The following is a 21333-nucleotide window of genomic DNA, read 5'->3' as shown; positions in this document are numbered from 1 at the left end:
CCTCCACCTCTCAGGTTCAAGCAATTCTCCTGCCTCAGCCTCCAAAGTAGCTAGGATTACAGGTTTGCAAGACCAAACCTGGTGAATTTTTTTGTATTTTTTGTAGAGACAGGGTTTTGCCATGTTGCCCATTTCTCATGTTCCCAGGCTGATCTCGATCTCCTGAGTTCAAGCCGTCTACCTGCCTTGGCCTCCCAAAGTGCTAGGATTACAGGCATGAGCCACAAGGCTTCATTGCTTTCTTTAATTTATGTCGAGACAGAGTCTTGCTCTGTTGCCCAGGCTGGAGTGCGATGGCACGACCTTGGCTCACTGGAGCTTCCCCCTAAGGGCTCAATCGATCCTCCCACCTCAGTCTCTCAAGTATCTGGGACCACTGGTCTTTTTTTTTTTTTTTTTTTTTTTTTTTTTTTTTTTTTTTTGAGACGGAGTTTCGCTCTTGTTACCCAGCCTGGAGTGCAATGGCGCGATCTCGGCTCACCGCAACCTCCGCCTCCTGGGTTCAGGCAATTCTCCTGCCTCAGCCTCCTGAGTAGCTGGGATTACAGGCACGCGCCACCACGCCCAGCTAATTTTTTGTATTTTTAGTAGAGACGGGGTTTCACCATGTTGACCAGGATGGTCTCGATCTCTTGACCTCATGATCCACCTGCCTCGGCCTCCCAAAGTGCTGGGATTACAGGCTTGAGCCACCACGCCCGGCTCAATTTTTGTATTTTTAGTAGAGATGGGTTTTTGTCATGTTGGCCAGTCTAGTCTCGAACTCTTGGCCTCAAGTGATCCACCTGCCTCAGCCTCCCAAACTGCTGGGATTACAGGCATGAGCCACCACATCTGGTCTCCATTTAATTGTAATCTGCTGCTGGATTCTATTTGCTTACATTTTACTTTGGATTTTTACAGTAATATTCTTTTTTTTTTTTTTTTTTTTTTTTGAGACGGCGTTTCGCTCTTGTTACCCAGGCTGGAGTGCAATGGCGCGATCTCGGTTCACTGCAACCTCCGCCTCCTGGGTTCAGGCAATTCTCCTGCCTCAGCCTCCTGAGTAGCTGGGATTACAGGCACGAGCCACCATGCCCAGCTAATTTTTTGTATTTTTAGTAGAGATGGGGTTTCACCATGTTGACCAGGAGGGTCTCGATCTCTCGACCTCGTGATCCACCCGCCTCGGCCTCCCAAAGTGCTGGGATACAGTAATATTCTTAAGTGAAATTGGTCAGAAGGATATTTGTGAAGCCATTGTCGGGTTTTGGTTTAAGTATTTGCTATACTTAAATTTTTTTTTTTTTTTTTGCCTAGAACAGTGGCTCACATCTATAGTCCTAGCACTTTCGGAGGTCAAGGCAGGTGGATAGCATGAGCCTAGGAATTCAAGACCAGCCTGGGCAGCATGGTGGAACCCCATCTGTACCAAAAATACAAAAATTAACCTGGTATGCTGGCATGTGCCTGTAGCCTCAGCTACTGTGAAGGCGTAGGTGGGAGGGTCATTTTCTTGAGCCCAGGAGGCAGAGGCCGTGGTGAGCTATGATTGCACCGCTGCATCCCAGCCTGGGTGATAGCAGACCCTATCTCAAAAAAAATTGTTTTTCTTTAAATTTTTCTTTCTATATGTTGCTGTTTAACAGTTTAAACATTATCTCTTATTTCAGAGTTTCTCAGGATTCCCTCCCAAAATGTTTTACCCTGGTGCTTTTGTATTGTAATGCTAGTTCTTTTATTATTTTGTTTCTTATGTGGAAGTTGTCCTGTGTAGACTAGCTGTGTCTTCTGGGATCCATTTAATTTATTATTTTTGTCCAGAAATTATTTTCTTCAGGTTTTAAATTTTATTAGCAAAATACTATCTTATTTTTTAAAACAATTCTCTGCTTATTTGGTTATTTTCCCATTTGGCATTTCCTAGTTTGTACGGGAAGCTTTCTCGCCACCCACAGCCTCTTATCTTCATTAAGTTAGTTGGTGGTTGTATATTTTGTTGGCTTTTTTCCAAGGAGCCAGCCTCTTACCTTGCTGATTAGTTCTCCTTCTTATTTCTTTCCTAACTTATTTCTGCCTTAATCTTTATACTTCTTTCTTTCTCTCTCACTCTCTTTTTCTCTGCTTCTTAAAACAAGGTCTTGCTGTGTCATGTAGGCTCCAGGGCTTTGGTGCGATCATGGCTCGCTGCAGTCTTAACTTCCCAGGCTTAGGCTGTCCTCCCACCTCAGCCTCCTGGCACTGCAGGTGCACAGCACCACACCTGGCTAAATCTTTGTACTTTTAGTAGAGCCTGGGTTTCACCATGTTGGCCTGTCTGATCTCAAACTCCTATCCTTAAGTGCCTTGGCCTCCCAAGGTGCTGGGATTACAGACATGAGCCACCATGCCCAGCCTGGTGTTTTTATTTTTTTTTTTATTTGTTAGGGATCCCACAGATTCATTTTTTCTTTAATTTACTGATTTTTAAAATGAATTTCTAGTCGTATTACCTCATAATCATACATTTTTAAAATATTTTTTTGGATGTCAATGAAATTTTCTTTGTGGACTGAATATGGTCAGATTTCATGACTGTTCCATCAGTTCAGCTCTTGAAAAGAAAGCACATTATCTATTATTAGGATAGAGAGTTTGAAATACTGTAGTACCTTACTGATTATCTTATTTGGGTCTTCTGAATTCTTATTTCTGTCTGCGCTACTTAATGTTTCTTGGACGGAAAGTAGTAATTTAAAATATCTTAGCCTTAGCTGGGCGCGGTGGCTCAAGCCTGTAATCCCAGCACTTTGGGAGGCCGAGGCGGGTGGATCACGAGGTCAAAAGATCGAGACCATCCTGGTCAACATGGTGAAACCCTGTCTCTACTAAAAATACAAAAAATTGGCTGGGCATGGTGGCGCGTGCCTGTAATCCCAGCTACTCAGGAGGCTGAAGCAGGAGAATTGCCTGAACCCAGGAGGCGGAGGTTGCGGTGAGCCGAGATCGCGCCATTGCACTCCGGCTTGGGTAATAAGAGTGAAACTCCGTCTCAAAAAAAAAAAAAAATAAATAAATAAATCTTATTAGTGTTGTGATATATTTATCCTAGTATCTCTGTAATTTTTCTGAAAATTGCTGCAGTATTATTTGATGCATTATGAATTATACCATTAGTATAATAATTTGCCTTTTTTAGATGGAGTCTTGCTCCGCAGCCCAGCTGGAGTGCAGTGGTGGATCTCGGCTCACTGCAACCTCCGCCTCCTGGATTCAAGCGATTCTCATGCCTCAGCCTCCGGAGTAGCTGGGATGACAGGCGCTCATCACCATGCCTGTCTAACTTTTGTATTTTTAGTAGAGACAGGGTTACATCATATTGGTGAGGCAATAATTTTTGTATTTTTAATGGAGACGGAGTTTCACCATGGTTGGCCAGGCTGGTTTCAGACTCCTGACCTCAGATAATCCACTTGCCTCGGCCTCTGAAAGTGCTGTTATTGCAGGTGTGACCACTGTGCCTGCCCGGGTGAAACTTATAAATAAGTTTATTTAGCCCAGGATGTCAAGGCTACAGTGAGCTGTGATTGCATCACGCACTCCAGCCTGTGTGACAGAGTGAGACCCTGTCTCAAAAAATAAAATAAAAGAGATGGGGTCTCCGGGTATGGTGCTGATACCTGTAATCCCAGCACTTTGGGAGGCCAAGGCAGGTGGATCATCTGAGGTTGGCAGTTTGAGACCAGCCTGACCAACAGGGAGAATCGCCATCTCTACTAAAAATACAAAAATTAGCCAGGAGTGGTGGCACATGTCTGTAATCCCAGAATTGCTTGAACCCAGGAGGCAGAGATTGCAATGAGCTGAGATCATTCATGTCACTGCACTCCAGCCTGGGCTACAGGAGCGAAACTCCATCTCAAAAAGAGAGAGAGAGACAGACAGACAGACAGACAGGGTCTCACTGTGTTGCCCAGGCTGGTCTTGAGCTCCTGGGCTCAAGCAATCGACCTGCCTCAGCCTCTCAAAGTGCTAGGATCACAGGCGTGAGCTACCATGTGTGGGGTATCTCCTGTTTCTCTTCTTTAAGCAATAAATGTAATTTGTTTCCTGTTCCTCCCTCCTTCTTCCTTCCCTTTCTCTTGTCACTTCCCCGTTTTAGTTGATAGTATATGGAGTGGTTCTTTTCTTTTCTTTTTTCTTTTTTCTTTCTTTTTTTTTTTTTGAGACGGAGTTTCGCTCTTGTTACCCAGGCTGGAGTGCAATGGCGCGATCTCAGCTCACCGCAACCTCCGCCTCCTGGGTTCAGGCAATTCTCCTGCCTCAGCCTCCTGAGTAGCTGGGATTACAGGCACGCGCCACCATGCCCAGCTGATTTTTTGTATTTTTAGTAGAGACGGGGTTTCACCATGTTGACCAGGATGGTCTCGATCTCTTGACCTCGTGATCCACCCGCCTCAGCCTCCCAAAGTGCTGGGATTACAGGCGTAGCCACCGCACCCGGCTTCTTTTCTTTTTTAACTGGGTTGCCTCCCGAACCAGAGTAGGTTGAGAGACTTCCTATGTTGAGTGGTACTCGAGCATACAGGCTTTCCATTTTCAGCTCTGGAAACCCTCAGTCAGGTATATTCAAGACCGATACCATTCTCTACTCTTTTCTTTCTTTCTTTTTTTTTTTTTTTAAGATGGGGTTTCACTATGATGGCCAGGCTGGTGTTGAACTCCTGACCTCAGGTGATCCACCCACCTCGGCCTCCCAAAGTGCTAGGATTACAGGCGTGAGCCACCGCGCCCGGCAAACCTACTCTTACAGTGACATAGAAATTTGAAGAAGACTTTGGGAGGCCGAGGCGGGTGGATCACGAGGTCGAGAGATCGAGACCATCCTGGTCAACATGGTGAAACCCCGTCTCTACTAAAAACACAAAAAAGTAGCTGGGCATGGTGGCGCGTGCCTGTAATCCCAGCTACTCAGGAGGCTGAGGCAGGAGAATTGTTTGAACCCAGGAGGCGGAGGTTGCGGTGAGCCGAGATCGCGCCATTGCACTCCAGCCTGGGTAACAAGAGCAAAACTCCGTCTCAAAAAAAAAAAAAAAGAAACGTGAAGAAGAGGTGTGTTGGCAGCTTGGAAGATAATTCTGGAGATTATAGTGGGTCAGTCTGTTAAGAAATCCTGTAGCCCCTACCCTGGGGGTGAAGTCCACCTTCCCTGTGTGAGCAGCCAGGGAGGAAGGTGGGTGGGGAGTGATAGTGAATTAACAACTGTGTTTAAACGAATTAGTATTTCTTTCCAAATAAAAATTCTATATAGTAAGAAGACAAAAAGGCATGGTTTAATTGAGAGCATTGTTACTGATACATTTTACTTTATTTTTTAGAGACAGGATCTCACTGTTGCCCAGTTTAGAGTGCAGTACTGCAATCATGGCAGCCGCACTGCTGGGCTCAGCCACCACCTGCAGGAGCCAGGACTGCAGGTGTGAACCACTGCACCCAGCCTGGAATTCCGTTCTTTTTTTTTTTGAGACGGAGTCTTGCTCTGTCACTCAGGTGTGCGGTGGCGCGATCTCGGCTCGCTGCAAGCTCTGCCTCCTGGGTTCAAGCGATTCTCCTGCCTCAGCTTCTGAACAGCTGGGATCACAGGCGCCCGCCACCACACCTGACTGTTTTATATTTTTATTTCTTTTTTCTTTTTATTTATTTATTTTTTTTCTTTTTAAAGATGGGGTTTCACCATGTTGGTCAGGCTAGTCTTGAACTCCTGACCTCAGGTGATTCGCCTGCCTTGGCCTCCAAAGTGCTTGGATTACAGGCGTGAGCCACTGCGCCCGGCTGCCCCTTGTGGCAATATTTTCATAGTGAATTTTCTTTATATATAAAAGGACTGTTCATGATCTCCATTTTGTATTATACCTTTAAATTTTTTTCCATATTTGAATTAGTTGAATTTTCCTAGAGTGGCAACTAACAGGACGTTTTGGTGGAAATTGGGAGAGAAGCCAGTGCCGTTCTCTGGGTTTCTCTGGTGAAAGGCTCCTTCCTCTATTGCCATGGTAATGGGTCGTGCTTTTAAAATGTGGCCTTTCTCCAGGAGAATTGCTTGAACCCAGGAGGCGGAGGTTGCGGTGAGCCAAGATCGTGCCATTGCACTCCAGCCTGGGTAACAAGAGCGAAACTCCGTCTCAAAAAAAAAAAAAAAATGTGGCCTTTCTCTGCCTGCCTAACCTGGCTCCAGCCCTGAGCGCTCCCAGTTCATTATAGCCATAGCTCCTGCCTTCTGCCATCTTCCTTTTTAGAAGTGGCCTTTTCTGGGGTCTTTCACTCCTGAGCCCCCCACCTCCCCCTCGCCCCCCGCACTGCCATATCTGCTGCTCACAGGTACTTTGGGTCACACTCACTCGTGGTTGGGAGTTTATGGGCTTTTCTGCCTCTTACCCTTGCTTGTCTTTACCCGTGCTGCCTTGTGTAATTTGGTAGAAGAGGGAAAATCCAGAATTAAGCTGCTGCCTTGTTTTCCTCCTGGCATGAAGTCTTCACCTCCGTGACTTTTCTGTTTGCAACGTCCACCCAGAGAGCAAGACTACCTGTTTTGTTTCTGGCTTCTGAGGACATTCAGGTCTTGGAGTGTTGGGAGGAAGAATATTTTGTAACCTCTGCTCTGAAAACAGCCCTTCTTACAAACAGCTCTTCTTTTTCTTCTTTTCTTTTTCTTTTTTGAGTCAGAGTCTCACTCTGTCACCCAGGCTGCAGTGCAGTGGCGTGATCTCAGCTCACTGCAACCTCTGTCTCCCAGGTTCAAGCGAGTCTCCTGCCTCAGCCTCCCGAGTAGCTGGGATTACAGTTGCACGCCACCACGCCCGGCTAACTTTTGTAATTTTTAGTAGAGATAGGGTTTCACCATATTGGACTGGCTGGTCTTGAACTTCTGACCTTGTGATGCACCTGCCTTGGCCTCCCAAAGTGCTGGGATTACAAGTGTGAGCCACCACATCGGGCCAAACACAGCCCTTCTTATGCCAATCACTTCCTCCTAAAATCTGTCATTTTTACCTTTTGGGTAGAAATATTGTATTTATTTGTACCCTGAAGGATTATGGGGACCAGGGGTGGGGCACAGGACAGTGGGCCCTCCAGCCAGGGTTTAGAAGCTCTGGGCGTTGAGTTTTTACACCGAGGGGGATCTGAGTTCTAAGGCCAAGGGGCCCACCTGCTCCTCTAAGGGACAAAGCAGTGAAGGCCCAGGGAGGGGCAGAGGTGGGTCCAAGGTCATGCTGCCAAATGGCAGCAGGTGTGGATGCTGACAGGCTGGACCTGGATTTGAATGCTGTAGTCCATACTGCTTGCTGGCTCTGTGGCCTTCCGCTTCAGATCCCTCAGGGTCCTTGGTGCCTCGGATCTGTGCTAAGCTGTCACTTATCACATGCGATTAGCGGCAGGTGCCCACGCGTCCCCAGGGTTAGAGCATTTGGTTAGTCCTGCCCCCGCTCCACGGTGCAGAAGGGCATCTGAGGCCCCTCATGGGATGTTGTGGGGTCAGGGATCCTGGTGTGTGCTGAGGGGGATGAGGAGGGAGAGAGGGGAGAAAGAGAGAGAGACCAACCTGGATCGACAGGACCCAGAGAAAGACGGGGGGTACACAGGAGCCCTGGAGGGAAAAAGCTGGAAGACTGATCAGGGAAGAAGACGTTCGTTGGTTGACTGAGGTCATCAGAAGATTCCATCACTGACTTCTAGGTGCCCCTTTCCTCTTGGGTGGGGTACACACGGTGGGTCGCCGTGGGTCTCTGTCTCCTTCCCTCGGCTCTTCTTGCCTCTGGGCCAGCTTCATTCCCAGGCAGGCTCCTGGCTCACACCTAGCGACCCCATGGGAAGCTTGGCCCGGCCTGGGTTCTGCGCGCCCCAGCCTGACCACTGCGGCCAGGGTCGTGCGGTAGTGTCGTTAGCCGGACCCGAGTCAGTGCTCACGGTGACAGCCAGGGGGTGGGGCCCAAGGGCAGGGGTGGCTCCCCACAGGACACCAGGTATTCTCAGGGGAGGTGAACCTAGGTGACCCTCTGTCTCCACTGCAGAACAGCGGTGCACGTGACTTTTCTCCTGCTGCAGAGGGAGCTTCTCTACGGAGCGGCCATAGCACTGACATTGAAAGCCACATGTGACCATACGGTCATGGGGACCCTGGAGAAGGTGGTGTGAGAAGTTTCCTTCCCACCTCACCATGGCCAGGGGTCCACCTCGGGCTCCTGCCTGAGCTTAGGACCCAGCTGAGCCCTGACCACACTCAGTCCCCACAGCGACCTGTGACCTGTCCACAGAAGAGGAACGAAGGCCTGTCTTGTGGGCACGGGGCAGGGCCAGGAAGGAAGCTGGGAAGCAATGGGCTGGGAGACCCTGGGGTGAAGTCCACCTGGGTCTCTGTCTGCTCAGGCAGGGGTGGAGGTGGGTGGGGAGGGGACCCGATTTGGCTCCACTAGAAGCAAGTATGACCGTGGGACAGGGATGGCATGCTTGGACCGTCCAGTTGGTGACGGCTGTGAGACTGGGAGCGTGATAAAGAGCGTGCTAGTTCTGGCCGTATGCCTGTGCTTCCTGACCTTAGAGACTATCCTGAGTGTCCCTTCCTTCCCAGCCCCTTCACAGACTTCTGCACACAGTCCCCTCTGCTGGGGAAAGGGCCTGCTCCGGCAGGAGCTGGGCCCTGGACATGCGTCGCCTCCCTCCAACCCTCCAAGCTGGAGTTAATCCCATTTCTTTTTTCTTTTTCTTTTCTTTTTTCTTTTTGCGATGCAGTTTCCCTCTTGTTGCCCAGGCTGGAGAGCAATGGCACAATCTCAGCTCACTGCAACCTCTGCCTCCAGAGTTCAAGCAATTCTCCTGCCTCAGCCTCCTGAGTAGCTGGGAGTATAGGCACCAGCTACTATGCCCAGGTAATTTTTTGTAATTTTAGTAGAAACACAGTTTCACTATGTTGGCCAGGCTGGTCTCGAACTCCTGACCTCAGGTGATCCACCCGCCTCGGCCTCCCAAAGTGCTGGGATTACAGGTGTGAGCCACTGCGCCCAGCCGGAGTTAATCCCATTTTGTGGGCAGAGAGACTGAGGCTCAGAGGAGGAGCATGGCCTCACTGCAGTCACATGGCTGGTGACGCAGGGGGAGCCCCCATGTACCTTGGTATCCTACACCTCAGGGGTGTAAGGGGTTACAATCACAAACGAGCGGGGGTGGCCACACCCCAGCCTGGCCATGCGCAGGGGCCAGCGCCTTATCTGGATGCTTGGAAGCCGCCCCAGGATCCGGCCGTGGGACTGAGGGGCGCCCTTCCGCCGTTGCTGGGTGCGTTTCTCCCCACATCCCAACGTTGGATGAGCTGCTGGCCTCCCACCTGGCGTCCCAGTGCCTGTGCCCTCCTCTTGAGACCCCGAGAACCTGAGAAGAATGGAAGTAGCCCCTGGCTTATTGGAAGGCCACTCCTTGCCGCTTCCTTTTTTTGTTTGTTTGTTTGTTTTTTTTTTTTTTGAGACGGAGTTTCGCTCTTGTTACCCAGGCTGGAGTGCAATGGCGCGATCTCGGCTCACCGCAACCTCTGCCTCCCGGGTTCAGGCAATTCTCCTGCCTCAGCCTCCTGAGTAGCTGGGATTACAGGCACGCGCCACCACGCCCAGCTAATTTTTTGTATTTTTAGTAGAGACGGGGTTTCACCATGTTGACCAGGATGGTCTCGATCTCTTGACCTCGTGATCCACCCGCCTCGGCCTCCCAAAGTGCTGGGATTACAGGCTTGAGCCACCGCACCCGACATCTCTTCCTTTTTTTTTTTTTTTTGAGACGGAGTTTCGTTCTTGTTCCCCAGGCTGGAGCGCAATGGCGCGATCTCGGCTCACCGCAACCTCCGCCTCCTGGGCTCAGGCAATTCTCCTGCCTCAGCCTCCTGAGTAGCTGGGATTACAGGCGTGCGCCACCATGCCCAGCTAATTTTTAGTATTTTTAGTAGAGACGGGGTTTCACCATGTTGACCAGGATGGTCTCGTCCTCTTGACCTCGTGATCCACCCGTCTCAGCCTCCCAAAGTGCTGGGATTACAGGCTTGAGCCACCGCGCCCGGCCGACATCTCTTCCTTATCTGCTGAGCTCCTGCTATCTGCCGGGACAGAATGAGAGGTAGAGGGGCCCCTGCCCCTTAGGCGTGAGACAACGGAAAACACATAGTCATTTCGAGGGGCCGAGGGCTGCACTGCGTGCGGTGGCTCCATCTGGTCCCACCGTGGAGCCCTGGAGCCCCCGCCTCCTGGGTGGACTGCCCCCTGCCTCAGGGGTGGCCTGTCCCCAGGGACCCGCTGTGGGCTGATGTTGGTATAGGCCCCTGGGTTAGCTGGGGTTCTCCACATAAACAGAACCAGTCGATGAGAAGATGAGATGAGACGGCCCAGCTCAGCAGTGAGGCCGGAGAACGTGGGGCCCGTTCCTCTGTTCTCAGCCTTTCCTCTGCTCAGGTCCTTGAGGGTTGGGGGTCCACCCGCTCTGGGGACCATCTGCTTCCTGAGTCCAACATTCAAATGCGAATCTCATCTGGAAACAGCCCCCAGACACACCCAGGAGTAACGTTTAATTGGGGCACCCTGTGGCCCGGTCAAGTTGACACATGAGATTAACCATCACAGCCCCCATTGCTATTTGGAACAAACATCTCTGAAGGCCACCCCAGCTCCAGAGCTCCTGTGACAGCAGCCAAGGCCTCTGTTTTTTTGTTTTGTTTTGTTTTTGTGTGTTTTTTGTTTGTTTGTTTGTTTTTTTAAGACGGGGTTTCACCATGTTGGTCAGGCTGGTCTTGAACTCCTGACCTTGTTATTCGCCTGCCTTGGCCTCCAAAGTGCTTGGATTACAGGCGTGAGCCACTACACCCTGTGTTTTTTTTTTTTTTTTTTTTAGGCAAAGTCTTGCTCTGTTGCCCAGGCTAGAGTGCAGTGCAGTGATCTTAGCTCACAGTAACCTCTGCCTCCTGGGTTCTAGCGATTCTCCTGCCTCAGCCTCCTGAGTAGCTGGGATTACAGGCGCCCGCCACCATGCCCATCTAGTTTTGTATTTTTAGTAGAGATGGGGTTTCACTGTGTTGGCCAGGCTGGTCTTGAACTCCTGACCTTGTTATCCGGCTGCCCTGGGCTCCCAAAGTGCTGGGATTACAAGCATGAGCCACCGCGCCTGGCCAGCCTCTGTTTCAACAGCCTCACAGCTCAACCTCTCCCTCTGCCCAGTGTTAACACACAAGCTCTGAATGAAGAGATTGCCCCCGAACAGTCTGTGTGATCCACATGGCTGTTTATTTACCTGGGTGCGGGCCGGCTGAGTCTGAAAAGAGAGTCAGCGGAGGGCGGTGGGATAGGACTTGGTTTTATAGGTTTGGGGTGGGCAGTGGAAAGTTACAGAACTTACAGTTTAGGGCGATTTTTTTTGCAAGCTGGGAGGGGGTTGTAGGGTCTGGAGTCAGGAGGTTGACCAAGTTGGTTACAAAGTCCAATTGCCTTTATCAATTGAGGTGTTTTGGAAAATTTTACCTGACAAGAAACCCAAGTGGCACTCGGGATTGGAGGAACACACTTTGTGACGCCAGAGGGCCTAGAAGGGTTTGCACTGAAAAGTTTGGACCCTGGCTAAGAAAAGTACACTGTTTTTCTAGGTGAAGGGGCAGGGGAAGGAACTGAGGACTTTAGACAACGAGGCAGTTTTTTTTAAAGGTTTTCCAGTTAGTAAGCAATAAGCTGAGGCACAGAAGCAGAAAGAGGCTGTTACTAACAAAAATAGGAACAGTTTTGTTTTGTTTTTTTTTTTTTTTTTTTTGAGACGGAGTGTCGTGCTTGTTACCCAGGCTGGAGTGCAATGGCGCGATCTCGGCTCACCGCAACCTCCGCCTCCTGGGTTCAGGCAATTCTCCTGCCTCAGCCTCCCGAGTAGCTGGGATTACAGGCACGCGCCACCATGCCCAGCTAATGTTTTGTATTTTTAGTAGAGACGGGGTTTCACCATGATGACCAGGATGGTCTCGATCTCTTGACCTCGTGATCCACCCACCTCGGTCTCCCAAAGTGCTGGGATTACAAGCTTGAGCCACCGCGCCTGGCAAGGGACAGTTTTAAACATAGGGACGGTCGCTGACAACATGCTGACAAAATCCTGGGCAAAATCTCCACCTATTTCCCCCTCTGACGCTCTCTTACGGATATTCGGGAGCATCACCTTTCACACCCTCGTGTTTTTACTGAGTGGCTTGTACCCACCAGGGCTAGTGGCTGATGTTCATCCGGCAAGGGCCAGAGGCTAACGGGAACAATATGGCAGCATGGGGTTCCACTAGCGGGAGGGGCCACTGTGCCCGATTTTAAAGGTGGGACCATGTGGTTGGTGAGCTTGAGAGGCACTGTCTGATTTCAGAGGCCCTTTTAGTTAGCCGTTGGGCTGTATTTGTACCAGTCCTGACTGGTGGGTATAGAAGCAACATCCCTTTTCCAGAACCGAGGTAGGGAACTGTCTCAAGTTAATTGGGCCACGCAGCTTCCTCTCTTCACGGTCTTCCAGTTACTTTAGATTTTCTAGTTCCAGGAGGCCATCCAGAGTGTGCGTGCAGGTGGTGGGGATCACCACGGCATCACGGAGCCCTCAGTCAGCCTAAAAGACCTTACACCCAATCCTGTATCCCTTGCCCTAACAGGGACCCAGAGCCCTCCCCAGGCCCTGCACGGGGCTCTCCAGGTACTCAGTCTGCTCCCTGGGCCAGGCCCGTGACCAAGGGCATGGAAGGAAATGTTGAGTGATGTGGGGGTGGGGTGGTGGGAGGGGGCGTGCTCACTCACGCCAAGTGAGTTTGAAGTCCAAGGTGAAAGCAGGTTTATTAAGGCCGGGCGCATCAGCTTAACTGGAATCTCAGCACTTGGGAGGCCGAGGAGGGTGGATCACTTGAGGTCAGGAGTTCAAGACTATCCTGGTGAACATGGTGAAACCCCCTCTCTACTAAAAATACAAAAAAGTAGCCCGGCATGGTGGCAGGCACCTGCAATCCCAACTATTTGGGGGGCTGAGGTGGGAGAATCACTTGAACCCGGGAGGCAGAGGTTGCAGTGAGCCGAGATGGCACCACTGTACTCCAGGCTGGGTGACAGAGCGAGACTCCATCTCAAAAAAAATATAAAGGAATAAAAGTTAGACCATAGAGGGTAACTTGCTGTGGCGCTGGTGGGAGTGTGTCAGTGAGGACGACCAGAGGTCACTGTCGTGGTCATTTTGGTTTTGGTGGGTTTTGGCCGTCTTCTCTACTGCGACCGGTTTTATCAGCAGGGTCCTTATGAGCTGTATTTTGTGCTGAACTCATCCTGTGGTTGAGAATGCCGTGACCACCTGAGAATGCAGCCCGGTAGGTTCCAGCCCCATTTTACCCAGCTCCTATTTAAGATGGAGTTGGTTTGGTTCACACGCCTCTGACACCTTTACCTCTCTGGGCCTCTGTGTTCCCATCAGGACCTCGGAGCCTCCCAGGGCACAACCCCGGCGCGCTGGGAGCCTCTATGTACGCACAGCCTGGATGGGGGCTCAGTGCGGACTCTCTCGTTGGGTGACGGTTGGCCAGTGCTAGGCCAAGCTGGGCTAGACACGGGGCTGGCGGGGAGCGCCTCTACTGTAGGGAGAGGTGGGGGTGCAGTGTGTGCAGGGGTGAGAAGCCCCAGCTCGGAGGGCCTGGCCCCTGATGCTGGCGCCCCTGGCTGGGGCCTGAAGAGCTGGTGCCAACGGCCTGACCAGCAGGGGTCTGACCTGGCCTTTGGCCCTCTGTCTCCATCGCCCTGCACCTCTCAATGACTTTTTTGTTTGTTTGTTTGAGACAGAGTCTTGCTCTGTTGTCCAGGCTGGAGTATAGTGGTGAGATCTTGGCTCACTGCCAGCTCTGCCTCCCAGGTTCAAGTGATTCTCCTGCCTTCAGAGTAGCTAGGGTTAGGTGCGTGCCACCATGCCTGGCTAATTTTTGTGTTTTTAGTAGCGATGGGGTTTCACCAGGTTGGTCAGGCTGGTCTAGAACTCCTAGCCTTGTGATCCACCCACGTATTTTTAGTAGAGATGGGGTTTCACCATGTTGGCCAGGATGGTCTCAATCTCTTGACGTCGTGATCCGCCCACCTCAACCTCCCAAAATGCTGGGGTTACAGGCATAAGCCACCTCGCCCAGCCATTCCCTGTACCTCTTGTCACTCCTCACTTCCTAAGATAAGTCATGGGGGATCCTGGTGATGGGAGCCATGGAGGGTCTTAGAGCAGGGGAGTGGCCACAGCAACCGGCTAACTGGGTACAGCTCCCTGGCTACGGGGCGGGAAGTGGTGAGCCTGGAGGCAGGGGCAGGCAGCAGGGGTGTGCCAGGCCCGGCTGACAAAGCCCAGGACATGGGCTGCAACTGTGAGGCCCGTCTCAGGGGCCAGGAGCATGCTTTGGGCCTGAGGTCACCCGGGTATTGGGCTGTGGCCAACTTGGCCCCATAAATAGTTTCTATTCCTGGGTCTTGGGCTCTGACACCAAATATGGTGTGGCCCGAGTCTGGCACCCCCAGCTGTGGTCCAGTGGCATCTCCTGCCCCTCCAGGTGGGCCCAGACCCCACCCACACCATGGAGGCAGATCATTCCAGTACTTGGGGCCCCCGAGGGGCCAGGGACCTGTGTTGCTGCTCCTGGTTCTCCAACTGTCCACCCATCCTTGTGATTCACGTGGGGTTAAAATTACCCAGGACCGAAATAGCCCCTTTCCCTGCAGAAGAAAGACGGGGCAGGGGGACACCGTGTTTTGTTTTAACACCGCTGTCCTGTCCTTGCTACCCCCATCCCAGGCAGCTCACCTGGCCTCTGACCCCACAGCGATCTGCAGACTCCCTGGTTCACTCTCAGTGCTCACTCACTCATTGATTCATTCATTTACTGATCATTTATTAATTTGTTTCCTTTCTTTTTTAAAGGTGGGGTTTCACCACGATGGCAAGGCTGGTCTTGAACTCCTGACCTCAGGTGATCCACCCACCTCAGCCGCCCAAAGTGCTGGGATTACAGGCGTGAGCCACCACGCCCGGCTACAGATCATTTATTAATTCACTTGGTGGTTAATTCATGTAATCACTGACTATTTATTGACTACATACTAAGAGCTGGGCACTGTTCTGTCATTCTAGATCTGAACAAAACACAAAACATAAGGCCAAGCGCAGTGGCTCGTGCCTGTAATCGCAGCACTTTGGGAGGCCAAGGCAGGTGGATCACAAGGTTGGGAGTTCAAGACCAGCCTCGCCAATATGTTGAAACCCATCTCTACTAAAAATACAAAAATTGGCTGGGCATGGTGGTGGACACCTGTAGTCCCAGCTAGTCGGGAGGCTGAGACAGGAGAGTCACTCAAACTGAGGCAGCAGAGGTTGCAGTAAGCCAAGATTGCACCACTGCACTCCAGCCTGGGTGACAGCAAGACTCTTGTCTCAAAAAAAAAACAACCAAAAAACAAAAATACAAAACACAAAACATAGCTATCCTCATGGGGTTATGTTCCAGACGCACAAACAAGTAGGATGTACAGCGTGTTAGAATAAGTGCGAAGATGAGTAACCTAACGAGGGGCTCTGAAGCAATGGGGGGGGGAGTGGGAATTTCAGGGGGCCCAGGGAGGACCTGGTGGGAAGGGGACTTTTGAGCGGACACCTGAGGGAACAGCCTTCCAAGCAAGGCCCTGGCGGCTGCACGAGGCCTGAGAAACGGGCGGCCTGGCGTGGCTGGGGTGCAGGCGGCGGGGAGAGCAGCAGAATATGAGGTCAGGTTGTGGGGGACGCGTGGGGCCCAGCGGATCAGGGCCTCCCACATCACGCAGGGTCAGAGCTGAGAATGTCGTGGCCGAGGCATTTGTAAGGCATCCTCCTGCCTTCGAGGGAGTGGGTCAGAGTGAGCCTTTTTCCCACGTGCCTGCCGCGTGCTGAGCTCCGAGCCGGGCAGCGGGGAGGCAAGACGCAGGTGCACGCGAGACGCTTGTCCCCGTGGTGCTGACAGAGGTCTGCAGCCACCGCGTCTCCTCCGTCTGACGTGCTCGTCCTCTGCGCTTAACCAAGTGTCAGCTCCCCGAGGGAGTCACAGCTTTGTCTGTTTCCTTTTTTTTTTTTTTTTTTGAGATGGAGTTTCGCTCTTGTTGCCCAGGCTGGAGTGCAATGGCGCGATCTCGGCTCACCGCAACCTCCGCCTCCTGGGTTCAAGCGATTCTCCTGCCTCAGCCTCCTGAGTAGCTGGGATTACAGGCACGCGCCACCACACCCGGCTAATTTTGTATGTTTAATAGAGATGAGGTTTCTCCATTTTGGTCAGGCGGGTCTCGAACTCCTGACCTCAGGTGATCCCCGTCTCGGTCTCCCAAAATGCTGGAGCCACTACGCCTGGCTTTTTATTATTTTATTTTATCTATAGAGATGGGGTTTCACCTTGTTGGTCAGGGTGGTTTTGAACTCCTGACATCAGGTGACCCACCCGCCTCGGCCTCCCAAAGTGTTGGGATTATAGGCATGAGCCACCTTTTTTTTTTTTTTTTTTTTTTTTTTTTAAAGGTAGAGTCTGCATTGGAACAACAACAACAAAAAAGTCTGCCTCTGTCACCCAGGCTTGGGTGCAATGGCGCAATCTCGGCTTACCACAACCTCCGCCTCGTGGGTTCAAGCAGTTCTCCTGCCTCAGCCTCCTGAGTAGCTGGGATTACAGGTGAGCACCACCTCACCTGGCTAATTTTTGTACTTTCAGTAGAGACAAGGTTTCGCCATGTTGGCCAGGCTGTTCTCAAACTCTTGACTGCAAGTGATCAGACTTCCTTGGCCTCCCAAAGTGCTGCAATCACAGGCATGAGCCGCCCACCAGACCTGACCTCTGTTTCTACATGGTGCTCCCACCAGGCTGAGAGCTCCTTCGGGGCAAGGCTGTGTCTGACTCACCCCTTCTCCTGGGTGCAGGGCCTGCCCTGCCCCTGAGTGTCCCCTGAGAAGTGGAGCAAGTGAATGAATCGGTGAGCGCATGAGTCCCAGGCCTGATCTGTGTGTGTGGCCAGGGATACGAGGCCTCTGCGAGCCGGCGACCTGTCTCACTCTCTTCTTGCCATCTTTTGCAGATGGATTTGGAGGCGCTGCAAGTGTGTGGAAGGCCCGTGTTTGTGTTGGCAGAGAAGGTCGGCTGCTGAGCCAGGGCGTGTCTCCCGGAGGCCTTCGGGCTGCCAGGATCCCCACCTCCCTGCCATGGGCTGCCAAGGCTGGTCAGTTACCAACCAGTGACATCATCAAGGTTCCCTGCTCTCTACCCTGGTAAGGGCCCAGCCTACATCACCAAGCCCCAGGCTCCCAGCAGCACCCTCAGCCCGTGTGAGATTGGCATTCCAGCTTCTGCCTGTCCCTGGGAGGGGAACGACTCCCAGCTCCCCTCAGTGCCCAGGTTGTGCCCAGGTTCTCCGGCACCTAACGCAGAAATGATGCGAGTGCCCCCGGGCTTGCTGAGGGCCAGAGGGGGTAAGTCTGTCACAGAGCACTTAGAAATCATTGAGTCATTGCTGGTCCCGCAGGCTGTTAACAGTCGATATGGCTCAGGTCAGCTTGTACCAAGTTCCTTCAACACACGGGGTACACTGGCCAGCCACCTCTCCCAGGCAGGGCGGTGCAGTGGTGAGAGCAGGGACCTCAGCCAGGCCGCCTGGGATCTGACTCCTGTGCTGTCACTGCTGGCTGTGGGACTCTGCAGTGGGTACAGCGCTTCTATACCTCCATTTTCTTATCTGTAGGGTGGGGGTGGTGATTGTCACCCCAAAGGGTCGCTGTAAGGGGCCACACATGTTCCCATGTGTGAGATGCTGAGAGACTCACCGGCATGGACGGGAGGGACAGCCAGTGTTTAGTGAATTGTGAATGAATGGATGTTACCCTTGAGTGGGCTCCAGCATCCTGTCCTGCAAGTGGGAAGACTGAGGCTCAGAGAGCTCAGTAACTTGTCCCAGGTCACACAGCTGGTTCAGGCAGAGTTGGGGTCCCACGCCTCCCAGGTGTTCACACAGCCTTGCCCCCAGGAGCAGGGTCCAAGCCTGTCTTGTTCCCCCAACCACCTGCGAGGGACCTGGTGGACATCGCCAGGAAAGAGTGTGGTCCAGGGCAGGAGGACCAGTCAGAGTCACGGCCTGCAGCACGACCTCCCTGGTGCTCTCCCACCTGTGTCTATGAGAAGCACCACCCAGGGTCTGGGCTGGGCAGCCAGGGGACTAAAAGACCCCCTTGTGTCTGGGGCAGAGGGCTCTGGGACGCAGTAGGCCTCCCATTCTTTGTGCCTGGAGCAGGCACCCTGTGAGTGTACCTGCTGGGCCAGCCCTTAGCAAGCCAGCGCCCGGGCCTGCCGGAGCCCCAGGCCTCATGCTGAATGTCCGCAGGCCCACTCGGTGGCCTGCCCTCAGACGAGCCTCAGGTCTGGCTCGTGGAGCTGACCTCAAATCCCAGGCTGCCCCTCCTAACAGAGTCCCGTGTGTCACATGGCAAAGCCATCACTTCTGACAGTTCTTACACGGACCAGACTCTGGCCTGGGCTTGTGATGGTGGCATGCCATGGGTGGCACTGGCCTGGTCTTTGGAGGAGCTCACAGGTGTGTCACAGGGAGTGGAAGGGACCCTGCTCAGACCCCAGTCCACGGCTCACTGTGCTCCCATTTGGTTTTTGTTTTTTTTTTTATTTTTTTATTTTTTTTTATTTGAGACGGAGTTTCACTCTTGTTGCCCAGGCTGGAGTGCAATGGCGCAATCTCGGCTCACCGCAACCTCCGCCTCCTGGGCTCAGGCAATTCTCCTGCCTCAGCCTCCTAAGTAGCTGGGATTACAGGCATGCGCCACCATGCCCAGCTAGTTTTTTTTGTATTTTTAGTAGAGACGGGGTTTCACCATGTTGACCAGGATGGTTTCGATCTCTTGACCTCGTGATCCACCCGCCTCAGCCTCCCAAAGTGCTGGGATTACAGGTTTGAGCCACCGCGCCCGGCTTTTTTTTTTTTTTTTTTTTTTTTTGAGGCAGAGTTTCGCTCTTGTTACCCAGGCTGGAGTGCAATGGTGCAATCTCGGCTCACCGCAACCTCTGCCTCCTGGGTTCAGGCAATTCTCCTGCCTCAGCCTCCTGAGTAGCTGGGATTACAGGCACGCGCCACCATGCCCAGCTAATGTTTTGTATTTTTAGTAGAGACGGGGTTTCACCATGTTAACCAGTATGGTCTCGATCTCTTGACCTTGTGATACATCCGCCTCGGCCTCCCAAAGTGCTGGGATTACAGGCGTGAGCCACCGCGCCCAGCCATGGTTTTTGGTTTTTTTTTTTTAGATGAGTCTCACTCTGTTGCCAGGCTAGAGTCCAGTGGCACAGTCTCAGCTCACTGCCACCTCTGGCTCCCAGGTTCAAGCCTTTCTCAGCCTCCCTAGTAGCTGGGACTACAGGTGCGTGCCACTACATCCAGGTAATTTTTGTATATTTTTTTCCTTTGTTTCTCATTTTAACCGATTCTGCAATAAATTTTTGTAATTTTAGTAGAGAAGGGATTTCACCATGTTGGCCAGGATGGTCTCCATCTCTTGACCTTGTGATCTGCCGGCCTTGGCCTCCCAGAGTGTTGGGATTACAGGCATGAGCCACTGCACCTGGCCAGTGCTCCCGTTTTTTAGGTGAGCAGCTGGCAGGCTAGAATTCAAGCCTTGGCCTCTGTGGCCCCGGGAGCCCATGGGCTTGGAAGCTGGGCTTGGCTCTGGCTGATGGTCACAGGAAGCGTTTAACTTGGGGTTGGGAATGCCAGTGGCCTCCCTGATGGCAGGTGCTCCTGTGTTACAGACCAGCCAGTTCCTGCTGGAAGCCCCTGGTCCGATCTGGGAAGATCATGCCCAAGGCCCCCGACCTCCTGCTGCGGCTGCTCCGGGGCGCCCCAAGGCAGCGGGTCTGCACCCTGTTCATCATCGGCTTCAAGTTCACATTTTGCGTCTCCATCATGATCTACTGGCACATCGTGGGAGAGCCCAAGGAGCAGGGGCAGCTCTATAACCTGCCAGCAGACATCCCCTGCCCCACCTTGGCACCCCTCACCCCTCCCTCCCACAGCCCCCCTCCGGGCGACATCTTCTTCCTAGAGACTTCGGACCGGACCAACCCCAACTTCCTCTTCATGTGCTCGGTGGAGTCGGCTGCCAGAACTCACCCTGAATCCCGTGTGCTGGTCCTGATGAAAGGGCTTCCAGGTGGCAACGCCTCCCTGCCCCGGCACCTGGGCATCTCGCTTCTGAGCTGCTTTCCGAACGTCCAGATGCTCCCGCTGGACCTTCGGGAGCTGTTCCGGGACACGCCCCTGGCTGACTGGTACGCAGCGGCGCAGAGGCGCTGGGAGCCCTACCTGCTGCCCGTGCTGTCCGATGCCTCCAGGATCGCACTCATGTGGAAGTTCGGTGGCATCTACCTGGACACGGACTTCATTGTCCTCAAGAACCTGAGGAACCTGAGCAACGTGCTGGGCGCCCAGTCCCGCTACGTCCTCAACGGCGCCTTCCTGGCCTTCGAGCGACAGCACGAGTTCATGGCGCTGTGCATGCGGGACTTCGTGGATCACTACAACGGCTGGGTCTGGGGCCACCAGGGCCCCCAGCTGCTCACGCGCGTCTTCAAGAAGTGGTGCTCTATCCGCAGCCTCACCGAGAGCCATGCCTGCCGCGGGGTCACCGCCCTGCCCCCCGAGGCCTTCTACCCCATCCCCTGGCAGGACTGGAAGAAGTACTTCGAAGACATCAGTCCCCAGGAGCTGCCCCGGCTGCTCAACGCCACCTATGCCGTCCACGTGTGGAACAAGAAGAGCCAGGGCACCCACTTCAAGGTCACGTCCAGGGCGCTGCTGGCCCAGCTCCACGCCCGCTACTGCCCCACGACGCACGAGGCCATGAAGATGTACTTGTGAGGGGCCCACCAGGCCACCTCCCCGACCCGCTCCCGATGGAGGGGGCACTTGACCGCCCTTCCCGGGGAGGCGAGATTGGGGGCCTGGGAGAGGGAGGTCTGAGCTGCCACCGGGCTTAGGCTGTTGCAGAGGAGCAGCTGTGGGAGCAGGCCCGGTGGGAGGCTGTGGACACCCTCAAGACAGTGCCCTGTGTCAGGGCAGGGCTGACACGTGGCGCCAGGGCCAGCAGAGTGAGCTCAGTGAGTGCCCCGGGACTTCTAGGTGACAGGCGGGAAGGATAAACCTTAGGGCACCCCTGGGTGGCGTGGGAAGCCAGGCAGTTTGGGCAGGGGTTCCGGAGAGGAGGGGAGGCGGGAAGAGGTAGGAAGCGGTGGGGAGTCAGGGGAGACCCAGC

The 21333-nt window shown here is 53.0% G+C and overlaps 1 protein-coding gene across 1 annotated transcript in view; it reads left to right on the top strand.

The window, feature by feature from the left end:
* The window catches only part of A4GALT (alpha 1,4-galactosyltransferase (P1PK blood group)), a 28906-nt gene extending 7869 nt beyond the window's left edge, over positions 1-21037 (top strand). The window contains exons 2-3 of the mRNA XM_039463262.2: positions 17103-17292; positions 19832-21037. Coding sequence (XP_039319196.2) covers positions 19878-20939 — 1062 coding nt within the window. The 5' untranslated portion in view covers positions 17103-17292; positions 19832-19877 and the 3' untranslated portion in view covers positions 20940-21037. The remainder of the gene's footprint in view (positions 1-17102; positions 17293-19831) is intronic.
* Positions 21038-21333: the final 296 nt, after the last annotated feature.

The sequence above is a fragment of the Saimiri boliviensis genome, chromosome 21 (genome assembly GCF_048565385.1).
Source record: "Saimiri boliviensis isolate mSaiBol1 chromosome 21, mSaiBol1.pri, whole genome shotgun sequence".
Lineage (NCBI taxonomy): Eukaryota > Metazoa > Chordata > Mammalia > Primates > Cebidae > Saimiri > Saimiri boliviensis.
The sequence above is the reverse complement of the archived record's forward strand: the minus strand, read 5'-3'. Positions and strand labels throughout refer to the sequence as shown.